At 38.0% G+C, this 24,421-nt stretch overlaps 1 protein-coding gene across 10 annotated transcripts in view; it reads left to right on the top strand.

Annotated features, from left to right (window-relative positions):
* The window catches only part of MAGI2 (membrane associated guanylate kinase, WW and PDZ domain containing 2), a 729,608-nt gene that overhangs the window by 475,026 nt on the left and 230,161 nt on the right, over window positions 1-24,421 (top strand). For 9 of the 10 annotated variants that reach the window (XM_071552704.1, XM_071552708.1, XM_071552706.1 and 6 more), the window contains 2 exons: window positions 14,000-14,215; window positions 22,505-22,718. In XM_071552704.1, the coding sequence (XP_071408805.1) occupies window positions 14,000-14,215; window positions 22,505-22,718 (430 nt within the window). Of the gene's footprint in view, window positions 1-9,053; window positions 9,121-13,999; window positions 14,216-22,504; window positions 22,719-24,421 lie in introns of those variants that run through there. The other variant, XM_071552712.1, reaches the window with a different exon arrangement.

Here is a 24,421-nt window from a genome sequence, read left to right as displayed (position 1 = left end):
GCCTATTTGTGCCTAAATTCTGTCATAATTGAAAAATGAGTGGGAAGTACCTGTATTTCCCACACTTCCCCAGCAGTCCTATCCATGCTCAGAGAATATGTAGTTTGAGGTGGACAAATGGCAAAATGCCCAGGCTCTCATGGTGGTGATGACACTTTCGTTGTAACCTCATGGCCACTTTCTTGGAAGCCTCATGTCCACAGAAAAGAATCAGTGGCAAGTCAGAGTTTATTTAATGTCTCACTTTGCATTCCCAGTGAGAGCCTTTGCTACTGGATGAAGGTGACCCTCCACTCCTGCTTTTGGAAGAATGACATTGTGAAGCTTATAGTCTGTGGGGCCTGAAGAAAAGCAAGTCAGAAGTGGCCTGATTATATAGTTTAGCAGCAAGAATTAGGAGCAAGAGGGCTCATCAAGTATGACCAAGTTTATTTATTAGAAAACCCATGACTCACTCTTTCCCTCCTCTGTTTTTCTACTAACATGTGAAAAACTCACCCCAGGCAATCTCAATTACATCATTCCCCAATACCCATTTGTTTATTGCTAATCTGAAATTTTCTAAATGATTAAAAAATAATTAGCTTTTAAACCTTTTTACCTCCTGGCTGAAGGTTGTGTTATAACCCAGGTAGGCTGTGAGGTTTTAGGACATGTCCTTGGGTCTGCATATTTCCCCATCATGCAGCTTTGTGTAGTAACTGAGCCCTGGATGAACTATATTGTTTTGTTATAGCACAAGAATGCACTGATAGTAAAGTTATGGATTAAAATTCCCATTAGAAAGGATCCATATCTCTGTCATATGAGGACCAAGGTGGTAGATAGCAAACTGAGTAAAAAAATGCCATGTTGGAAAAAGTCATCATATTGGCTTTAAGGGAAACACAGTCTCTATTAGATGCTAGTTATTGCTTAGTATTTAGGGTCTATAATGCCAAATTACCTTAGAAAGACTGATGATTCACATTAATATGGCCAAATAATAATGTGTTCATGAAAACAGAATTTATACAGTTTGTTGGTTTGTTTTTTGGTTGGGTTTTTTTTTAGGGGGTTGTTTTGGTTTTGGGTTTTTTTTTATGTTTCTTTGTTTATTTTATTTACCTGGAATTGCTGGGAGTCTTTGAAAAGTATTTTTATTTATTCTGACAACTCCTTAAGGGAAAACCAGTAGGGAACATCTGATTTATTCATGTTTTGCAAGATGACTATCCAGGACAATCTGCAGATGCCTTTTTAGGTACATAAGGCAAGGATTCCCTATGTACCTCTTCAATTGGCAAGATAACTTTCCCTGGTAGCAACTTGAATAAATGAATACAAAACCTGATTGACTACAGAGATCTCTTTTTTTCCCTCAGAAAACAATTTTGAAGGAAATGTCAGATGAAATTAATGGTCTAGAGTGCCTTCATGAGGCTGCCAAGGCAGTTGGAGACACATTTCCAGCTATAACGGAGAAAATGCCACTCTGAAATTGTATAAGGTGTTTTAAAACAACTTTTAAAATAAACCTAAATTCCGGTGGGGGCGGGGGGGGGATGAGGGGGGAAGTAAGCACAGCACTGCTCAAGCCAGGGGTGGGGGCATTAATCCAGTAGCTTCTCTCAGGCAGAAGACAGATCAGGCAATTCTCGGGCCTACAAGACCTCTGCAATATCCTCTTTCTGAGTATGCTTGGCCCCTGCTCCCCTACACACAGCATTTTCAGTTAGATCTGCAGCAGCTGTGGATTGACTGAACATATGGCCAATCTCTCAAAAACTTCTAGTATAGTGACTCTATGTTCTTGAAATTCATTCCCATTTTTGGGAATGAATTTTTGACACAAAACTTCATCTTAAAAACTTTTAACATATCCCTTCCTTCATACTGCCCTATTACAGACATATATTGGATTTTTACAAATGAACTATATTTGATTTTTATTATAGGAAGTTTATAATTTTACTTGCTTTTTTAAGAGCATCTTTTATTTCATTAATTTTTCTCCCTGATGCCGAAAGGGTTTTTGTTCTGATTTTCACATTTTGTAGATTTTAGGAACACAGTAGTTGTAGATTTTTAGAGGGTTAATATTTCTAACAGTTTAAGTTTAATGCCTTTCTATCACTACCCCTGTCCCAGAACAGGGAGCTCAAATTCCTTTAGTTAATTAATCTTGTTTAGACTCCTTTCCAAGGTAAAGAGCTGAAGGATATCAGAAGGCCTACAGAACGAAACATAAACACAGGTCAGAGTGACCCAAAAGCCAAAACTGGATGAGCTCCAAGAGATCTTTTTGTGCCTGAGGAAGAAGAGCTGATGAAGACAGAGGGTCCTGACGACCCCAGACCCAATTCCAGGGGGTTGGACCAGGGGTGGGACTGGGGCTGGACTGAGAAATGTGTAAAGCAATGATTGGAGGGATCTTATTATAAAAGCCATGGAAACAAGAACTGAGACACATGCATGTCATCCTGTATTCCTGTGGGCTGTAGGCCCTGTGTTATTAAAGGACCTTTACTTTTTATCTTACCCTACACTAACGTGGCTCGAAGTCCTTTTTTGGGGGGAAGGGTCATTCACGGCATCATCCCCTTAAAAAAAGTCTGGGCCAGCATTGTGTGCAATACAAGTCTTAGATTATTGAAGATGTGCATTGCACACCATTGTCTTCCTTCAGTTTATGATTCTAGCTTTGCTTATTATTTAGCAGAAGGAAGATGCTACCATACAGTGAGATGTCTGTAGTAATGCCATCTCTCTAGAAAGCATAGTCATTCACAACACAAAGGTTCCCTGATTTGCATTAATCAATAATGAATTGCAGGTACTGTGATGCCTTCCCCTAAACTTACAGTTTTTTCTTTTTTTTTTTTTTTTAGTCCATCTGAAGCTTCAGAAACATCCACTTCTGTGGCCCAGGCTACACTAGATAAAATTTTGTCTAAAAATGCTCTAAGTCTTTTCTTATCTTTCCAGATAATTTTTAAGGGTATAAAACATGGTAAGCATTACCCTCAAAACAGAGGGACTCTGTTGCAAGCTGTTCTCTACTGTGGCAAAGGATTTTTACTTCTACAAGAACCTTAGCAATAAAATACACAAGGGGAAATAGAAAATCCTATAGTTTGTTTAGCCTAAAAGGCAGAAAGTAATAGAACGATTTAGTTTGCTGGGACCTTCATCATTAAAGGTCTGAATCATGTTCTCTATCATTAGTAATCTTAGAGGTATCTGAACCTTTTTGTAAGGTCAACAGCCAAAAACCACATGTTTCCAGAGACCAGTTCATCCCACCTAAGATCACTATGCCAGGCAGCTGGGTAGAGAGAGTTCATTACTTTAGACACCTAACTTCTGAGCAGGAAAAGTAAGCTTAGTTAAAAACCCACTCTATATCATTTAGGGATCAGACACAGCGATAAGTGACTACTGAGTGGTTGTATCCAGACAATAACAGCCAGATAACAACAAAAAAGAGAGGTGTGGTGGAAAGTAGTTTGATATCTCTGCTTAGCTGCAGCAAAGAATACACTGCTTAGGAATTGAACTATGTCCCTTTTCTGGGAAAGCAGGAATTTCAAATTGTACTACTGCTTTTTAGAAGATGCTTTAAAGTGTGCAAAATACTAAAGAATAGTTACTAATGTGTTTATCAAGCTGTATTGTTGCATAGTTTTGTTCCAATATCCTACATTCATACCTCTGTAATTCTTGCTTGTAAAGTCCAAATCCCATTTTGTGTTAATTATTAAATCCTGTCCCTTTGTCCATGATATTCCTTAAATATATAAGAGTAGCCTTTTATAGAGCTCTATATAGATTTTTTTACTTCTGGTACACTGTGCTCAGTATAAGACCAAAAATGAAAGTTAAAGTTCATTTCCTATTTGCTGGTGGTTGGGAGGTCTGTGATGATGTGCAGTGTGTACAGCACACTGCTGCATCACATCAGCAGTCCTCTCTCTTCTAGACCATTATTTAAAACTGATGTGTTCTGCTTCTCAGAGGGAAAAACAGACTTGAAGAATATTTGGGAGAAATAAGGTCAGGACCTTAATCTTCGAGGAACCTTAAAGCAAGACAGTTCCCTCTCTGTAGCCACCTCCAGTGGGCCTTAACACAGGATGGTTTGTAGCTACATTATCTTAAATGTATTTACACTTTCAACCCATGGGATTCCCACATCTGACAGGAGAACTGTTATTTCCCTTCTGTGAGAGATTTCGTGCTCAGGAGGATTGTATCTGTTCACATGGTTTGGTCTTGGTAGAAATTAAAGGGATGATGAAAACAGTTCAGGCAGTATTGGATTTTGTAAAGGTGAAATTGTTCTTTCTACTTGCTTCTTATAGTCTTACACAGCTTTAGGGATTAGTCTTGCATATATGCTTAAATTTGTAGATGGGTTTTAGCAAATAGTTAAAAGATTAATTAGCAAAATCTAAGGAATGCAGAGTATTTATAGGTAAAAGCCACCCTAGTACTTTAAAAGAGGGGGGAAAAAAGAGTAGTTAAAAGGAAAAGCAGTATGTAAAATGGAACTCTAGAAGCAGGAATGCACAAAACTTAGGAGTTTGAACTCTCTGAAATACACTAAAGCATGAAGTGACATCTCTGAGGAAAATATATTTTTTAAAATGAGAATTAACTTATGTATGAGATAAGCAAAAATGCCATAAAAATAGCTGCTAAGAGAAGGTTTTATTCTAATAGCAGTAAAGGTATTTATTGACAATGTTGGAGGCAAACCAGTTCATACTGGGCAAAACTTGCCTGCCTTGTTTGAGTAACATCTTGGGCAGAGCTTTCCTTTTGGCTTCAAATTTGGGTAGTGGTCTCCTGACTTCATTCTTCAGGGTGGTCTTGAAGCGTCTTCATCACTGCTGGACTGCTGCCTTTTCTTTGTTCAGTGACATGACCTGTCAAACTTGCAAAACCTTGGCTTCAACTCTACAAAATCTTAGATCTTTACCATTTCATCCTATTGAATTGTCTAGCTTAGTTTAATGTATGACTTCTAACCATGGTACACTAGTTTTTATAATTACTAGACAATCTGTACCTGAACAAAGTGGCTCTAGCACTTCATGCTGTTCAGCAGCCTTGCTGTGCAAACATTTTGCAGAGCAGAATTAGAAATTTCACAGAACTAGGGGGTTTTTGGTCTCTTTTCTCTTTCAGTATGCCTTAATTTTGGGGTCCTCAAAACTTTTAAAAATCAGAATTGTTTTAGACCACCCCCTATGCATATGTGATATTCTCTATCAGAACCTTAAGATTACAAAAATTAATTTGCTACTCATATCTACCTTGAAAAAATACTAATTAAGAAGTAAAACTGTACTCATATATCCTTACTTATACAGTCTTTCCCAGTCTGCATGGAAAAGAGAGATTCTTACTGGGTCTGTTGGCATCCAACAGTAAGAGAACAGCAGGTCTGTCATGTTGGAAGGTTTGACAGCCTGTCTGTCTCCATCCCTGTATTTGTGAATTCAGAAAGTTCCTCTGCTATTGCATTCATTGGGGGCCAGAACACTCTTGGGCAAAAAAACACAGCTATAATTAGTGATTTAATTTTAATGTAGATGAATAGACAATCCTGAAGCCAGTTATTATAATGTCATTACTTAACACAGAAGTAGCATATCTGCCTAATGTCTGTTAGGAGAAGCTGCAGAGACCAACCCAAATGACAAATTTGCTTGTGGAAGAGTAGGAGCAACACAAGACATCCAAAACCTGCCTGCCTCTGGGAAACAGCTGGACAGCCCCTGCCAGAAAATGCTCAAGTGCTTGTTGGGAATGCACAGGCAATAAATCTAAACACTGTTCTGCAAAACCCCGGAGATGTCCAGAAAGTATTTCTTTTGAGTAGCTTTAGTTATAGCTAAAACCCAATACAGATAGAAAATAGCAAGGTGGGGGAAAACAAACTTTTTAACAAGTATCCCTAGGGATCTCTATATTCAACAGGTATGGAATTAGTTCTGTATATCATGTGTAACTCAGTGAGAGAGCACTCCCAAAGTAAATAAATTTTAATTTGTATTTTTAATTTAGACATTAATGTAGCAGCAAGGCTCAGAGAACTAAGAAATCTGGATTCAAAGACATAGTTAGAAAAAGAAGAGCAAAGATATCTCTGGGACCTTCAGTCTCTGGCTGAAAGAAACTGAAAGTAGCCAGAAAGAGAAATTAAAAGTAGCTGCATAGATCATAATAAAAGTATAATTATGCTTGCAAATATTTCAGAGAACAAAAAAGGAGCTGTTCAAAAACATAATTGCAAATCTATGTTATAATAACTTTCTTTTCTCTAAATTCTGAGACATCTGAACTATGACCTTTCCTGGCTTCTTTGCTCTCTGAATGTCCCAAGTTCATGATAAAAATAATGCCAATGTAAATCTAAAATCTAAAGGCTTCAGAAGGCTTCATTTTTTAATTCCACTTTCTTTGGCATCACGCTAAGAATTCTACAACTTTAATCCATCATGTAGGTTGGCAAAACCATCATGAAAATTTATGAACCGAAGAACAAAATCTACTCACCCAACCTTACAGCAATGATTAAAAAAGTCCTAATTATAGTATAGTCACCCGTCAAAATAAATTACTCAGGGTGAGTGGGTGAAAAGAAGTTTGCTAGACTTCCTTAAGGAGGTGGTAATTGTCTTGAATTTTGTTAAAATACATCACTAATTGTATTTTAGCAAAGTCTATGTAGTGTTTTCCTCTTCAGGAATTTTACGAGATGGCTGTAAGACTATTGAAAAAAGGAATTTTTCAGTTTTAATATATTGTATACTTGTGTTATTTCTACTGTACAACGTGTTTCAGGACATATAAAAGAATGCTTTAAACTACATATACAGACGATCAGAAATGTTAGAGTAAAGTGAGTTAGTAAGAAGATGTCAATTGATTGGGCATACTTCCATGGCAAAGTCATGTGTGAGCACAAAGTGAAAGCCATGGTTGGCTCATGGAGGTCCACAGATCCTCCATTTAAGAATTCCTTCCTGTCTTTGACATCTATTGCACACAATGAAACATGATGCTCAAGAAAGTGGTGGAATCACCCTGGAAGTGTTCAAAAAACATGTAGTTGTGGCATGGTTTAGTGGTGAGCATTGTAGTGCTGGGTAACAGGTGAGCTTAATGATCTTATAGGTGTTTTCCACACTTAATGATTCCATGATTCTAATACCAAATCCTTTAAAGAAGAAGTCTGCAATCCATTCACCTGGGATATATTTGCCATGAAAATTTAACACAAAGTTTGAAGGACTAACAACCACTTACAGTCTTATGCTGCTGGTTATACCACCAGTGTTGAGCCTGCCCTAAATAATATCAAACCATAGGCTTGCTTTCTTGCTGTCTTTTGGAAGTTACCAGACACTTACACTTAGGCTTGCCTCCAAAGAATGCAAGGTATTAACTCTAGACTGGAGCAGATTTTGAGCCTGATGTCCCAGGGATTGTAGGCTGTGGATCACTATAGATGGAGATATTTTTTTGGACACTTCCTAGAAGATGATTGCGTCACTTAATACCAATTAATTATATAACTTGGTTAGCATCAGTTAAATGCTTAAAGCTAGGTAGGGTGAATATAGATCATAATAGTTCGTTTGTATGATCCAAAGCAGGTTAAGTTAAATATCTTGTTATGAAAAGCCCATTGGTTTTCATAGAATCGTAGCATTGTTTGAGTCAGAACGGACCTTTAATGGTCATCTAGTAGGTAGGGACACCTACAATCAGATCAGGTTCCTCAGAGCCTTGTGGAAATTGACCTTGAATGTTTCCAGAGATGGGACATTACCTCTCTGGAAAACTTGTTCCAGTGTTTCACCACCCTTATCATAAAAAATATCTTCTTTATTATCTCTTATTACCCTCTTTCAGTTTAAAATCCTTATGCCTTATCCTATTGCAACAAGTCTTTCTAAAAAGTCTTCTTATAAGCCTGTTTTAGGTGCTGAAAGGCCACAATAAGGTGTCCCTGGAGCCTCCTCTTCTCCAGACTGAAAAACCCCAACTCTCTCAGCCTGTCCTCATAGGAGCAGTACATCATTTTTGTGTCCCTCCTCTGGACTTGGTCCAGTAGGTCCATATCTTTCTTCTACTGAGGACCTCTACTGGTGGGGTCTCACCATTGTGGAGTAGAGGGTCAGAATCCACTCCCTTGACCTGCTGGCCATGCTGCTTTTGATGCAGCCCAAGACGCAATTGGCTTTTGGGGGTTCAAGTGCGCATTGAGAGGTCACATCCAGCTTTCCATCCACCAGCACCCCCAAGTCCTTCTCGGCAGGGCTGCTCTTGATCTGTTCTTCCCCAGGCCTGCATTGGTACTGTGGGTTTGGCCTGACCCAGGTGCAGCACCTTGTACTTGGTCTTGTTGAACCTCATGAGATTCCCATGGGCCAACTTCTTGAGCTTGTCCCTGCCCCTTTGGGTGGCATCCCTTCCCTCAGACATGTCAGCTGAACCACACAGCTTGCAAAATTGTCGAGAGTGCGCTCAGTCCCACTGGTGATGACACTGAAGATATTAAACAGTACTAGTCTCATTATGGACTGCTGAGAGACACCACTTATCACCAGTCTTCATCTGGACACTGACTATAAACCAATATAGATTATAAACAAATGCTTCTTGTTGTATGCAATAGACTTCTAGCAATAAATAAATGCAACCATCTTCTTTTAGTCAAATAATAAAATACTCACATTTATTCACATTATTATTTTAATTAAAACTAATTGAATATCTTCCTGCCTAAAAATCTGTATACTATTGCAATCCATTAATTTTCACAATGTTTTTAAACTGTTAAAATACCAAATGTAACTCAAATATAGACAACAATTAGAGTTCAGAGGACTTTCCCCTTTATTTATTATCAACAATGAGTGATCACAAAAACAGATATGGAGAGCTTTAACATTTATCATAACATTTGCAGTTGTTGTTCTCATAACTGAAAAATAAGGTTTATCTTTCATTTCCTAGAGTTGTGGCTGACTCACAATTTTGACTGATACTTCAGCAATTCCAAGTTGTATAAACAGTAAAGACAGATCAATCTAAATGAGGACGCTGAATAAGCAGAAGCAGGTTTGTGTTTGTAGCTGGGTATTGTTTCATCTCACTCTAAAAATAAGCATGAAAAGGAATGTGTATCTGTTCTGGGCTCAAAATGTAAGAAATGTCACAGTTTGAAGTTTCATACTGTAAACTTTTGGCTTCTGTGTAATTGTTTATTCTTACTGTAATTTCCTAATTTCTCAACACCACTTTTCGCTTTTCATAACACATTTTTAAACTAGACTGTTTCATTTCTTGCATAAGATCAGTGGAGCTTCAGGAGTGAAGGACATTGTCAGCAATAACCCCCTTCCTCCACACTGTGGGAGGCTCAGGCTGGTTGGTCCCAGGAGCTAAAGGTGCACATCCTCCTCCACAGCCTGAGGTGCAGACCTGGCACAAAGCCCTTCCTCTCCCTTCTCTGTGCAGAAGGATGGCAAGTGGAGGTGTCCACCCTATGCTGCTTTTTAGCTCTTTCCTCACAGAAAGGGAGAGAAACTAGGAGGGCCAGGCAGAGGGAAATGCATGTAGGTCAGTCCCTTCAGTGGAGCACAAAAGAGATCACAGCATGGAAAACACATTTATAACTGTGCCCAGTAATTGGGATCACAGAGCATTGATCACATTGCTGTAGTGCCTCTCAGTAGATCTGAGTCTTGGTATCATTTTAGCATGATAATTTTTCTGCTTTTTTCTTACCACCCAAATGGTTTGTCTTTTTTTCTTCCCCAAGAGCTTACCTTTTCTCAGGAAGAAAGTTAGGATATTGCTTCATCATCAAACACTTTATCGATAAAATAAAAGTCTTGCTACTTCCAGACATAGATGAGCCTGGGTTAAGGCTTAAAAAAAAAAAAAAAAAAAAAAAGCAGCTGTTTTGTCCTCCTTATTTTTCCCTTTTTTCTCCTTCTTGTGAGTTTCTGACTTCCTGATCCGGTCTCTGCCACCTGAGCTAACCTCACCAGTAATTTGTCTGACTTTCTCCTGGGACAATCAGGTAGACCTTTTCATACAGCTTAGGGGTCGCAAGGGATGCTTGGTAATTGTAACTATGCCTTGGCTTCCAAGCCACTTTGGCAGCAAACAGGTTAGGCTACACCATCTTCAGTGCTCAGCTGCACTCAGAACCAGCTGGGAGCACTGAGGCAGTCAGGAACAGCAGCCACAAGGATTAAGCAGTGGTGATTTTTCTGCACTGCCTGTCTGCTTGGAGGCTTTGTTTCAACTTGCAGCACAAAGAACACAGCTTAAACTCTGCTGGATTAAATTGACCTCTTCACTCTGTGCTGGGGTGGCAGAGGAGGGGATGCACATTTTTTTAAGTACAACAAGGAGGCCACTGAGTAATAGAGCGGCAGCACAGTCAAATTGAGAGAAACTGTAGCCCCATACTCTGCCTCTACTGCTGCCCCTTGGTAGATGGTAAAGTGTAAAATCAAGGAACAAGGAAGGCATGCAGACTAACATTCTGCATTCCACCAATCTGACTGTATGGAACTGCTGATTCAGAATTGGTTCCTTTACATTTGATAGGCTTTCATGGTCCTTTTTTCTTCCATGACTTTGTATAATTGCTTTTTGACTGTATTTATGATACTGGCAGCATCTGGCAGTGAATGCCACCATTCCTTTATGCTGCGTGAAAAAACAGCCAACACTTTTTGCTTGTTTTAAACCTGCTAATTTCATTGGACATCCTTTTGTTCTCATGTAGTGAGAAGCCAAGCATCTATTCATTGATTTTTCTAGGCACTTTCCCAGTGTTCTCCTGTTTTTATACATCTCTGCCATATCCCCCTTCAGTTGTTCCATTTCCAAGCTGAAAACTCCAAATCAATTTAAGCAGTTCCAAGCTTTAATTGCCCTTCTTTAGTTCCCCCATGTAATTTTTGAGGCAAGTAACAGAACAGCAGGCAGTATACAAAAGAGAGGGTACTATGTGATTTTGTATAGTGCTATAAAGGTGTTGTCTGGTTTGTGCTCTATTCATCTTTTAAAAAACTTCTAACTGCTGGTGGTTTTGACTTCTAATGAGCATGGAATGTATGTTTACTTTAAGTAGGCTTTCCTTTTTTTATTCTTTTTCTTGATTTGTTTTTTAAAATTAACCACTACTGAATTTATTTATTTGGTGTGCCTTTTGCACTTACAGGAAGGTGAATTTCAGTACCTTAAGATTAGTGTTTCAATAGTAACCTCTTGGACCAGCCCTGGCCTTGCTCAGTCAAGATGAAAGAGTGCTGTTTTTATCAGAGGTTTTCCAAACATCATGGTAACAAAAGTTTAAACATTTAGTCTCCACACTATGCCTAGATATGACATTTGCTAAGGTTTTATGAGAGAGTCTCTCATTAGCTCTAATGTTCCAAGTACTAAGTAACGAATTTCAAGACACTGAGAATCTCCTCTTCTTAAAAGATACATTTACATTGATTCTAATTTTTTTTTTGTAATGGAGCATTGCTCTTTCATTGAAATGGCTGGTTCTCTCAGATATTTTGTCTATTGGAACTGTATGAGTTCTTTTACTAATTTTGTATGATGTACTTATTGTATCAATATCTGTGAACCAACTTCTTATTTTTATTTGCACTGTTTATGCATGGTGTTTTTTAATTAAGTGTAGGTAGATTTACAGACAGGTAGCAATTAATGTAAAACTCACTTTTAAATCAAAGGTTATTGGATCATAATGGACATAACATATTATGTTAGAGGCCAGTAATTGGAAATTATACTGCATTTTCAATTTGAAACCGAATGAGTTAAATCCTCCTTGGCTCCTAATCTTACATATGTATTTTTCCTTATATTTTTCTATGAATGATGTTCATAGATTTATTTTTTTAGTGAATTCTATCTCAGTCTCCACTAATGCATATAATCAGTTAAAGTGAAAAATTGTTTAATATTTAGAAATAAAATGAGAGTATCCTTCATTTAAAACATCTCATGTACTATTCAGGATATTAGCTTTACTGCTAATTACTACTGCACTTGATTTTGTATGACAAAGGCAAAATTAAGAACAAAGGGAAAAAAGCCAAGGTACTGCATTTTTAGTTTCTCAGTTTGTGTCACAGTGGTACTATAACCCCGGGAGATGTGTGCTGATATTTATGGAGTTAGTGGAAATCAGTGCATACTTTACAAGTTTTGTTAAGTTTAAGGCATCTGTGGCATTGACTGAGACTGGTAAAATGGCTTAGCCCAGGGAGACTTTTAATTGAGGAATTTTTTTTTTCAAAATATGTGATATTTCAGATATGTACTCTCACCAAAAAGGCAACATGTTCTTAAAGCAATAGAAAAGTAGACTTCCAGTGAAGCACTGCCTCCAAGGCTGCCATTTCATAAAATCCAAAGAACATCTTCAGCAACTCAGGGTTTCATTCAGCCAACCCCAAGCCTAGAGTGATGTGAGCACCATTTAGCAGAGTAAATTTTTCTAGTGTATTACAATTACAGAAGCATCTGAGTATTGTTTTGCCAAACCACTGTGAAAAATTCATGGAGTATTCAGTAGTTGCAGGGTTGCTCAATTTACATGTATTGAGGTGGTCATGTGGCTGGACATTGTAAGTCATTGGAAACACACGGGAATACAAGTGCTAGTAATAATTTTACTCTACCTGCAAAATGTATTTTATAGTGGTTTACTGTGCTGGCAAACCACATGCATTTATTTTTTTCATGCCTATGTCGTTAAAATATTTTTTGTCAGTGGCTACTGCTATTTGATCATGCAAAAGTCCTAAATTGTGGGATAAGAAATTAAAGAATGGTCATGCAGTCTACAAATATTTTCAGCAGCTTCATATCCTTATACAAGTGCTTTTTTTCCTTTTGAAAATTTTTCAGACCTGGACAGTGTTTTTCATTTCCCATAATAACTACTGCAAATCTACTTGTAAAGCATCATGTTCACTGCCCTTCAATGCAACTTACAGATGAAAAAAGATAACTGCATACATAGCATGTTTTCCTCTTTATGTCTTCTATTACTATTTGTTTGTTTCTAGAAAGCACATGCTTTTTATACTATTTTTATTTAATTATGCTACTATTTTATTTTTAACGGTATTTTGGATGACAAATTTTCTGTATCAGTAAGAAACCAATTGTGAGATCAGGTGTGCTAGAAATGCAAACATACAAACATCGATAAATAAAATGAAACCAGGGTCCATCTAACATAATAATCCTCCTGACAGAAAGTACATGACTCAAAGGAAGTTGCCAGAAATTTCATGGGAGACAAATAGAGGGTTATCTGTCAGCCACCTTAAATCTTCTCAGAATTCCTTAGTACTTTGAGAAAATGTTAAGCCCTAAAGCATAAGGTTTTGACTTTCTTTGAAAATATATTAGCATTGACTATTAAAAATTTGGATCTCATGAATAGCAAAAATTTGACAAATATGAAAACCAAGATAGTTCATATGTTACTGAAAACTTCAAATCTCTGAATCACTGAATGATTATTTACTCTCTGATACTTTTACCATCATTTTGATCCTTCAGAAATCTTGTTTTGTGGCATAAATGTTGTAAAACTAATTTGTCCAAAACAATTATTTGAAATAACAGACTAGCTCTTACAAAATGCCTGTTTGTAAGGCATTTGGATGAGAGGAATGTAAATTTAGCCTGTTCAAGTTTCAGGAAGTGTTATTATGATATGTGCTTGTGAGCATGATTTGATCACTAGTGCTACCACCAAGAAAATTAATTACCATTTCATGAAAGGTAAATATTCAATTTCACAGGAAACCTTTTGAACTAATCTTTATATTAGCTGATGAACCCGATCCTACCTCACACAATCCATCCATATAAGACAAAAGAAGCAGCAGCAGCACATGTATTTCTGCGATCTTATGTTTTGCTTCTTTTCTTTTTTTTCCAGACAACTATTACGGCACTCCAAAGCCTCCAGCAGAACCAGCTCCACTGCTGTTAAATGTGACAGACCAGATCCTCCCAGGTGCCACTCCCGGGGCTGAAGGCAAGCGCAAGAGGAATAAGTCTGTGAGCAATATGGAGAAGACAGGCATTGAACCACCAGAGGAGGAGGAGGAAGAAAGACCTGTGGTCAATGGCAATGACGTGACAGTAACACCAGGTCTGTTCTTCCTTCTTACTTTGCAGTGCATTTCTCTTGTTCACAGAGTCCTCAGTTACCTCCTTCTGCAGTGAGAATATGCACGTTCAGGTAAGGATGTTCTTGCAAGAGTGGAAGCCTGGAATCCTGAATAATAGGGTGTCTCTGAAGCCTAAAACAAATTACTTAACCTCCATTTTGGGGAGTCATCTGACTTACCTCAGCTACTGTAAAGATTTCTGTCTCTGAACTAGTCCCTTTGAACCCTCTTTATAGACCAAACAGAAAAATACCTACTTTCTGAAGATAGTTTCTGTGACCTGTTTTAGATTTCTAGCTTAGCAAATCAGTCACAAGTGCCTGTTTCAGTCTGTTGGCTATTGAGGGAGTCTGGAGAACTGTAATTTAGTCAAATGAATAAAGTTTCTGTTTCGGGTCTTGTTCTCAAATGGTGATACTCAAAAGACTGCTCACCACATCATGATGTGAACTTCTGAAAATTGTTATGAAATCTTAGCAATATTGTGGAAGTCATCACATTAGCAGATTTGTGGCAGTTCCAATGAAACAGCTGGCAATAGAACCAGGAGGACCCTTTTCAGCAATGTTTCAGAGCCTGCATAGAGCTGACATGGGTTTCAGATATCTAGTCCTAAAAGCCAACTGTTGTTTACTCCTTGGATCACAGTGCTTCAGAAAAAAAGGGGATCAGAGTACTGACTGGTATCCTGAGTGAGAACACTCCAGCCTTTTCTGAAGCAGGTAATTAACTTCCCCCTCAACACTTCAGCAAGGCAGAGTTTTACAGTGCATGGTAATTCTTATTCTGAAACAGCATTTAAGAAGAAATTATTTTGTTGATTTTCAAGTAGAAAATTAAATAATTCATACTGATATATCTCTCTGAAAAATAATTCTGTGACTCCTTTTTGGTAAACTTAGAAATTCAGAAAGAGAGTGTTGAAGTCTGTAGTGAAAATCATACACGTGAGAAGATAAAATGAAATATTGCAAGTTCTCTAAATGTATAGGTTACTGTTAAACAAAATATCCATTGCCTAATCTTCTAAGCACTGTGAAAGGATTTTCATACTGCAGAGTCTATATATACCTTTTTTCCTCCTACTGCCTTACAAAGTATATTGAATTTAATAGCTTCCCATCACAGATGTGTTTGCCACGTGCCTTCCTGCAGCTGTTCTCTAACATTCCACATAAGGGCAAATCCCTGTACAGAGTCCATCCCCATCTAGCAGGAGGGTGTCAGGGAGCAGAGGGGTGCATGGGTCTAGTTCTTCCCCTCAGCTCTCCAAAGGGCTGCAGTATTGCTCCCTGGCCACTGCCGTCACACGCTGTGAGAGCCTTGCTCATCCTTTCCACACAACATTGCATTGGCACCTAATGCCTCTCCTACACAGCTAAGCAGGAAAGGATGAAGCCCAGAGATCCTTACATAAAACATAAGCACTGCCTCTGTTGCCAGGATACTACCACGGTGAAAGAGGCAAAGGCAGGATTTGGTCTCTGATGTGTATTGTAGAAATCATTAGAAAGATCATTCTCTGTAGTTATTCAAAATGTGCCACATAACAGACCATTGCTGAGGAGCAATTTCCAGGACAATATGTTTCAGCTCCAGTATCAAGAGTCAATGTTTACCTGCATTTTCCTTGCAATCCATTCCTTTACAATTTGCTTCTCCCAGGCAAATGCGATGTGAACGATGACTAGGCAGCACCCAAGAAGCAGCACTGGCATGTGCTGTGTTACAAAATGAAATACATGAGCATGGGTGTAAGACAGCCCCTCCTCCTCCTCCCTTCCTTGCCCCCCTCCCCCCGAGTGATTCCTGTCCATGTGGCCAGCAGAACAAGCAGTGCCTGTGTTGGCTTTCATGGTTTCATAAGCAGGGGTTTGTTGTTCAAATACACTGACTGAGGACTTTGGGGATTGTAGCAAAGCGGCTCTGTACATACATGCTGTGTTGCCTTTGTTGGGCAGTGTGGCTCCCACAGACCCTGTTACTGCAGTCATTTTCTCTGTGAGCTGACAGAGGCTTAGTTACCTCTAAAATGTGAGTGCATTTCTAGTTTGTGTCTTTGAACAATCAGGAAAACCAGAATATTTTGATTCATTTATTTATTATTAAACTCTTGGTGGAGGCAGAAATCTAGTTTTTATAAAGAATCGGCAAAGGTAGGATATTTGTTATTTCCAATTCTTTTAGAAAGTGTATAATGCTTCACTTCCAGCAGGAGGCTTTTATTAACTATAGGACTCTTGGGACATCTGAAACATTGACGCATTTTTTAAAAGATGCTCAGCAACTTAATGTCAACTGCATATCTGAGCCTGTCAACTCAAAGGAGTGCTGTAGCACCTAGGACTACTAGGTTGAAATAGTAAGAGATCTAAGATCTGAGAAACCCATCTTAATCAACTTTTCAGCATCTGTTGTCATAATCTGTGTGTCTGCGCTTATCAATTTTTCATTAATATCTTCCACATGTCATGCTTTGTGTGCATTGGATTTCTCTGAAACAGTTGTATATGGAAAAACTGGCCATAATTGTCTTCCCAGTAATTTGTGATGCACAGTGTTTTTATTCTTTTGTATTTTTGTCACCTATCCTCAGCCTAGGACCCACCTGGAATCCTTCTCCATGCTTCAGGATGAGATTTTGGGCCTTTTTAGGATGGAGCAGTCTTAGTCCTTCATCCAGAATCATGTTCCCTAAAACAAAATCGTATCATTTGAGAGATGGGATTTATCTCATCCAGATTTAGTAAATTGTATGCCTTTTTGTTTCCATTGTTTGTCCCTGCTCTCTTGATATAAAGAAGCAACTGCAAAGAGTAAGAGAGCAAAGCTGTTTTAGATACCTATTTTAGGGGATCACCTCTACAATTTAGAGTGATTAATTCAGCCTACAGATGCAGAGAAGCCCAGATGGCTAAATTTAATTGCCAGGAAGCAAATATGAAAGACATAATCTATAGATCAGCTGTTAAGATGGCCAAGTCTAGAGTTATTACTGGGGTTCTTATGCTTAGTGCCTACATTAGTGGGTAAGGCATCTTGGACCTGAGAAGCCTTTCCTGATGGACAGTGTTCAAATTAATGATTTCTGCAAAACTGATGCTTTGACAAAAAGAGTCTTGGTCAAATTGCAACCTGCAACTTGTCAGATAGTCAGTTTTTACTGCTACTGCTGTTTGTGTCTGCAGAGAATTAAGTCAGTCTCCTTCACAACCAGCATCATGCTTTGACACTGTGTTGGTCATGTCACATTTGCTTCCCACTTCTGACTGATGAAGTATTTATCATCCAAACTCCAGAAGAATCACTCTAACCTTGAAGGCATGCTTATATATGTGCATTATTCTGACATTACTTGAGCAATGATAAGTTCCACCCAGAGAATAAAGTTCTGTCAGGCTCAAATTAATTGAGGGGTAACATATGACATAAAGTTTCAAAATTATTATTCCAGACCTTAGGATGATAAGGAGACAGAAGACTAGAGTCCCAGTGCCATCAGTCACCATGCCAGGTGCACGAGTCCCAGGCAATAGGTTGAGTTTATTCTTTTATTATTACACAGCAAAGACAGCCAGAGGCATGAGCCAACATACGCAGATTCCAAGAGCCATGAGATTTTAAAACATACAAAAGCTGGTCTCCATTGGCTGTTTTTTTCTGTTCTAGGTGTGTTCTTTGAACTCAGTTTATTACAGGTAGGTCACAACCTGTGACCCACAGAATACCCTGTGCTCCCCCATGACTCCTGTTTTCCTTCCCTATGTCCCCTCCTGGTTCTCCCTGTGTCCGTGGGAGCAGAGCCTTCATGCAAAGCACCAAGCCCTGAATGGGGCTACAGCTCTGTGGGAAAGGGAGCAGCTCCAAGGCTGCACAGTGGTATCTTCACAAGAAAATACATACATGTGTATTGGCAAACATGAATTCAACTACTCTGGTATCCAAAAGTTGTTTAAAATGGGTGGACTCTTTCCTGTACAGAATTTAAAAAATTAGTCTTTTGATATGATAGGAGTATAAAGAGATGAAATATTTTTGTTCAGAACTGCAAGAACCACCCATAACTTACTATTGAATAGGATTTCCTTTATTTTTTGTTCCTCTGCTGATATTACTTAGTGCATTTCAGTTGGTACTTCTGGAACAAGAGAACTACTTCTCTGCATGAAAAATCTGCAGCATTAAAATAAAGGAATAAAGTGACAAGGTCCTCTTACATGTTTAGCGGCAAATTTCAAGAATGAAACTTAAATAATAGAAACAATTTAAAGTGTAAACGGCAGCATTGAAGGCCCAAATGCTAAGATTATTACAACATAACTACCAGTTATTATTTAGAGAATATGTCATATCAGCCAGTAATATTTTAACTGCTGGTATTTGGAGCTGGGAACTACAGAGATAAAGTTGTGGTATTTAATGATAAATAGTTATTTTTAATATACACATTACCTTGTCCTCAAAGTGCTTTGTATTCCTCACATACTTGCTGGTGCTTTACTGGTGTCTATTCTGTCACTTCCCAGGACACTCACTCTTGAGAAACTGTGCTAATCTGATTTTGAAAGCTGGACCATATAATCTGTTTTGTAGTGAGACACAAGCTCCAGTAGGCTATTTCTCTTGACATAAAATCCATTGATTGGTTTATTGTTGTGACAAAAATACCTCTGGACTCATATTATGGTACAATTTTAGGATCTTTTTTATATCATATATTGTCCAAAGGTAAATATGCTCACAGTGCCTTATTGTAGTATTTCAAACTCTACTTGTGTACAAAGACACTGCTAGTTTTTAACCAGAACTCTGTGGTTTGTGGGTTTTTATCAAATGAAACATTGCATATGAATGAATATAGCAGAAGGAAAAACATTAAGGTGAATATCTACCCTACCTGAAGGATGATAGATACATATAACAGAAGATAAGATGACACCATAGGGCTGTGTAGTGTACAGTTATTAAATAGGATTAGGCAATTACACCTTAATTACTTGGATTTTTGTCATCATGATGCCTTTTCCATTTTCAAAGTAAGCTATTAAAAGATAATTATACAATAATTAATTATTCATTACATCAGCTTTAAAATAATTCTATTTTAAGTTGTTAAATAAGCATCAAGTCCTTTTTTTTTCCTTGGTATATTTTGATAGCTTAGAAAAGCTCAGAATATTTTTCTAATCCTTAAGGCTTGGTTGAACTTATTTTTTTCTGTCATCATGAGAGCTGAGATTTGTTAATATAGTTATTGAAAATCAAGAATCTGACCTCTTCAGACCTGTTGAAAATAAGATCTTGAAGAAGAACACATATTGCAGACAGCATGGTAAAATCGCAAGACACAGCAGTGTCACCACATCTGTGGTCTATCAGACCAATTGGCTGATCAATAATCATTGTGTGTGATGCACCTGCACTCCCAATGTATTTGTTCTACTGTGGTCATATCTCCCCTGGGGCCTTATGTCTTGTATTCAGTTTAATCTGTACATCTTCCTTCCTGTAACAGAAAAGTGGTCAAGACTGCAGGCAGCCTCAGGAATACAACCCACAGATCTGTTAATGCTGTGTCAAACAGATGAGGACTTACCTTTGCTTTGCAGAGATAAGAACAAAATACCAATAAAAGCCTATCAGCAGTTACATTTTCCTATTCTTAGGGCAAGTGGAGACCACATATTGTCTCTCCTTTGCAGGAAACTTTTATATATTTGAAAATACTTCCATCAATCTTTTCTCCTCAAGACTAAAACCACCTGTTTTTCAATCTTGCCATGCTTCCAATATTTTTTTGGTTTGTTGTTTTTTTATCATCTTTCTTGACATGACATTCTTGACACAGCACAGGTCTCCTGACTAAACTTTCCTGTAGCTGAAGGCGGAAGGACTTGCATTGCAAATGTTTACTGTTTCTGCCTGTTAGGATGTTTGTTTTCCTTTGCAATAGTATCATTATTGATTGAATATAAAGGTTAGACATCTCTCACACATCCCCATACCTCAGTTACATTTTTATTAGGAATTCTGCCTCGGCATTTGCTCGCTATCCTATATTTTTCCAGTGATTATGGAATTTGGCACCAGATAGGGGCCCCATATTTTGAAAAGGCAATGCAAGGCAAGGGATAGCAGATAAGAAGGGAACTTCAGCTCCCTGGAATCCTGCTGCTATGCTGTGGGATTGAATTAAGCAAAACTTGTATTTGTGTCTGTTGCAAATTTATTTCTTCCCACAAACAGATCTATGTTTCCAAACAGCATAAAATTACTGTGATATCACATAGCTCAAGTATAAGTTATGATTTAGCAGCATGAGCTGCATGTGGATGTAGTGCTGTGGATCATCACCCTGCTCAAGACTGGATCTGTTTGGGTTTTTCCATGCTATTATGAAAGGTTTGTGTCAGTGTCAAAAGTGTGTTTTTTAGATAATGAAAGCTGTATCTACCATTTCTCCTCAAGGAGCAGCAACACCTGTTCCTCTGTCATGAAAAAAGATTAGTTTGACACAATTTCTGTCTGAAAAGTCTTGACAAATACTTATAACCTCTGAAGAGTTTACATGCAGGTGATTTGATTGCTGGGTCCAACCTTCTAGGAATTAAAAAGAGAAAGATGTGAAGTTACAGTTTCATGGGTCTTCCTTCTTTTTTACAAAAAGACATAATGGCCTAATTGAGTAAATTATTTCAAAGGGATCTTAGGTACCTGGGAAAGTAAGCATATAAAACTATCTAAAAACCTAAATTGTAGATACTTTGCTGAAATTGGGACTGGGTCTGTCCTTTCTGTTTCTTTTCCCCATGAAGTCTCAAAGGTGTTGCCGTTACTAGCCATGAGTCTGCCTCTGTGGTTCTCTCTCTATCCTGGTTTTCATTTCAACCAGCTCTGCCAACTGAGAACGGCTGTTTCATCAGAGTTTTACCTGGCCTGTTCTCTGCCCACTCTACTCCATGTTCTTTAGCCCTGTTGCTGACGTTAATTATGTTAGTCATTTAATCACAGGTGATTTTTTGCAGTAGTGACTGAGGCAAAAAGAGCCTTAATTGCCTTGGGGGTTTTATGCGTCATAAACTGTTAGCTTTCCTTCCTTTCTACATGGTAGAATGAGTTTACTTTTGCTATTATTATTATTATTATGCTTCATATATATATATGAAGCATAATAATAATAATAATATATATATGTGCTTTCTTATTACCTCTATTGTCCCTGACTGTATCCCAGTTTCTAGACTGAGTGTTCTTTTTTACTGTTAGATATCCATATTGTTTTTCTGTGTTCATCCTTAGCAATTTAATCTGGTTCCCATCTTTTGTACAGTTCTTTCTCAAGTAGCAGACCATTGAAAAGTCATGGCTTAATCAAAATTATTTCTGATTATACTTACTATTTTTCTTTTTCATAGAACAATTTTTACTTGCAATCTTACTATTGTTTATGTAATCTTTTTCAGTTCTCCTAAACTTTTTATCTCTACCATTGCTAGCTGTAACATCAGATTTATTGATTTATTAAAATCTGGGCTTTTTAAAACTATTGTTAATTTTTTTTTACTCTTCTTTCTTGCTGCCATAAGCACCGCTAATTAGAACAATTCACCCAAGTTGTCCTCCACCTGCATATTTCACACAGGTATCTGCACAGTTCTTTGCTCTCAGTTAATTTAATAAACTGTCATCTTCTTGAACTTTATTGCAGACTGCATTGTTGCCATGTTGAAGCATTTGGCATTGGCTGTGGGAAACAGCCTCCCACAGATTCTATCAGCAATGAAATCACAATCACTTCCTATACAGTTAATATATTGCTGTAAATTGATGGGTGTCATTGATTTCTTTGGTATGTGGATATAGATAAAGCAATTAGTGCATATACTTTTTTACTTGATAAGGATCTGGAATCAGTAGTAAAACAGCAGGGTAGTTGTTTTATGTGTGTATAGTTAGAAAAGTTAAGACGCGAGACGGGAGCGCTGCTGGATATGAAGCTGCCTTCTGCTCAGCTCTTACTGCTAGTCTGGAAGCACTCCTGGGACAGAATGAGCCAGAACTCTTTATTAGTTTCTTGTTTCACTTTGGTTTTATTGCTTTATTTTCTTTTATTGTGTTTCAGATAAAATGCACATCAGAGGCACCTGTGTGTAAATCCAACAGAACTTTTCTCTTTATTTCAAGACTTGCAGTTCATAGAGTCTTTCACTGAGTAAATTCTTCACAATTAACTTGGAAATACAAAAGCCATCATTTTCCTTCTCTTGTAGAATCAAGTGAACATGAAGAGAAGAGTACAGCTGTCTTGGGTGAGGTATCTTCCCCCCAACCGTGTCCTGCACCAGGATATACTCAGCCTGAAGAAGCAAAGGAGGATATGGATGTAACAAAGCAGACCAAGCCTGAAGAAAATGATGACTTGGGCCCACTGCCTGATAACTGGGAAATGGCTTATACAGAAAAGGGGGAAGTCTACTTTATTGAGTAAGTCTTATGTCTTCTATTTCTAATAGCTGTGGTGTATTTAACTGGGCAGAAAAATGGTTGTATGGTGAAGTGGAGCATTGCACTCATTAAAACAGCAGGAATGTTCTGACTGTCAAGGCTACTGAGAGCAGGTGACAATTCCCACATTAGTGATTTACATTGAAGCATACTGGTTTTTAAGATAGCTAACTGGTCTGCTTACTTTGATGGCAGCAACTGAAGCTGTTATTTCTGCTGTTGAAAGCAAGACTTTTCTGCTTTTCTGGTGCTTATGGAAAAGTAGCACCTTTGCTGGGTTCATCCTTCCTTCTGTGGACAGACTTGGAGAGGCTGGAGCTTTTTGCCAGTTTAAAGTAAGATGGGTGAACTAAAACCTAGCTACTGAACAGTAGGGGCAGACCTTGATATATTTAGGAATAGTAAAATAAATGAGTGGATTGTAAGGAGAATTAATTATGTGTGGAAGCTTTTTCCTGTTGGTAGACTATATGTACCTGTTGCTAATTAGTGCTAAGGAGACTGAGGGGAGATCTCACTGAAGTTACAACTTGCTCGTGGAGGGGCAGGCACTGATTTCTTCACTCTCATGACCAGTGACAGCACTTGAGGAAATGGCATGAAGCTGAGTTGGGGGAGATTCAGGCTGAATATCAGGAAAAGGTTTTTCACCCAGAGGGTGGTTGAGCACTGGTAGACTCCCCAGGGAAGTGATCACAGCACCAAACCTGTCTGAGTTCAAGAAGCATTTGGACAATGATCTCAGGCACATGGTGTGATTTTGGAGTGTCTTGCAAAGGGCCAGGAGTTGGACTCAATGATCCTGATGAGGCTCTTTGAACCCATCATGTTCTATGATTCTTTAATTATATATGTTACCAGAATAAAAAATACAGCAATCTGAGGTCACAGAATATTGTGTTCCAAAACAAAACAAAACAAAACAAAAACCTAACATCATCATCAGAACACTATTACACTATTACAGAGGTAGCAGTAGCATTTATGTTTGCTTTAAGGTACTGCCTTGCTTTGGGGCATTACCTGTTATTCTGATTATTAGTAGGTAAAAATAACATTGGTGGTGTCAATTCTGCTTTAAGTCCTGTGTTTAAAGTAACATTTTGTGACTATCACATGAAGTGTAAACAAATGATCAGAATAAAGTTTGTGAGTGTGACTTTTAAAGGAATACTGGCAAGACCAACTATAGCTTCTGGCATATAAAGGCTGAAAATAGCAGTAACTATTAAAACATAAGTGTCTTTGCTGTAAAGGGCAATATGCTTATTCTAGAGAAAGAGTAATTATAGTAACTTTGCCTGAGCAAGCAGGGAAGAACTAGGATGACCTCGTGGATAGCTCAAACCTTTGTTTCCTTCCATCCTCACTCCCAAATTTAATTTTTCTGCACATATTGAATGCTCTGACAGAAAGCAGATTGAATTATGTGGCACTTTTATTTTACTTGTAACAAAAACCTCTGATACTTTGGTGTGGGGGAGGGGATGATGGGTAAGTCACTAACACACCAAACTGTGAGAGTAATAAATACTACAGCAGGCAATTTAATAGAAAATAAATGTATATATTGTAACAAATGCAGTGAATGCAAATAGCCTGATGCTTTACAGAGCAGCCATTCCACTCCTAAAAATTCCTTTGATGTTACAACTTACTTCCTTTCCTGGAAATGCTCTGGT

The sequence above is a fragment of the Pithys albifrons genome, chromosome 3 (genome assembly GCF_047495875.1).
Source record: "Pithys albifrons albifrons isolate INPA30051 chromosome 3, PitAlb_v1, whole genome shotgun sequence".
In the NCBI taxonomy this organism is placed as follows: domain Eukaryota; kingdom Metazoa; phylum Chordata; class Aves; order Passeriformes; family Thamnophilidae; genus Pithys; species Pithys albifrons.
The sequence above is the reverse complement of the archived record's forward strand: the minus strand, read 5'-3'. Positions and strand labels throughout refer to the sequence as shown.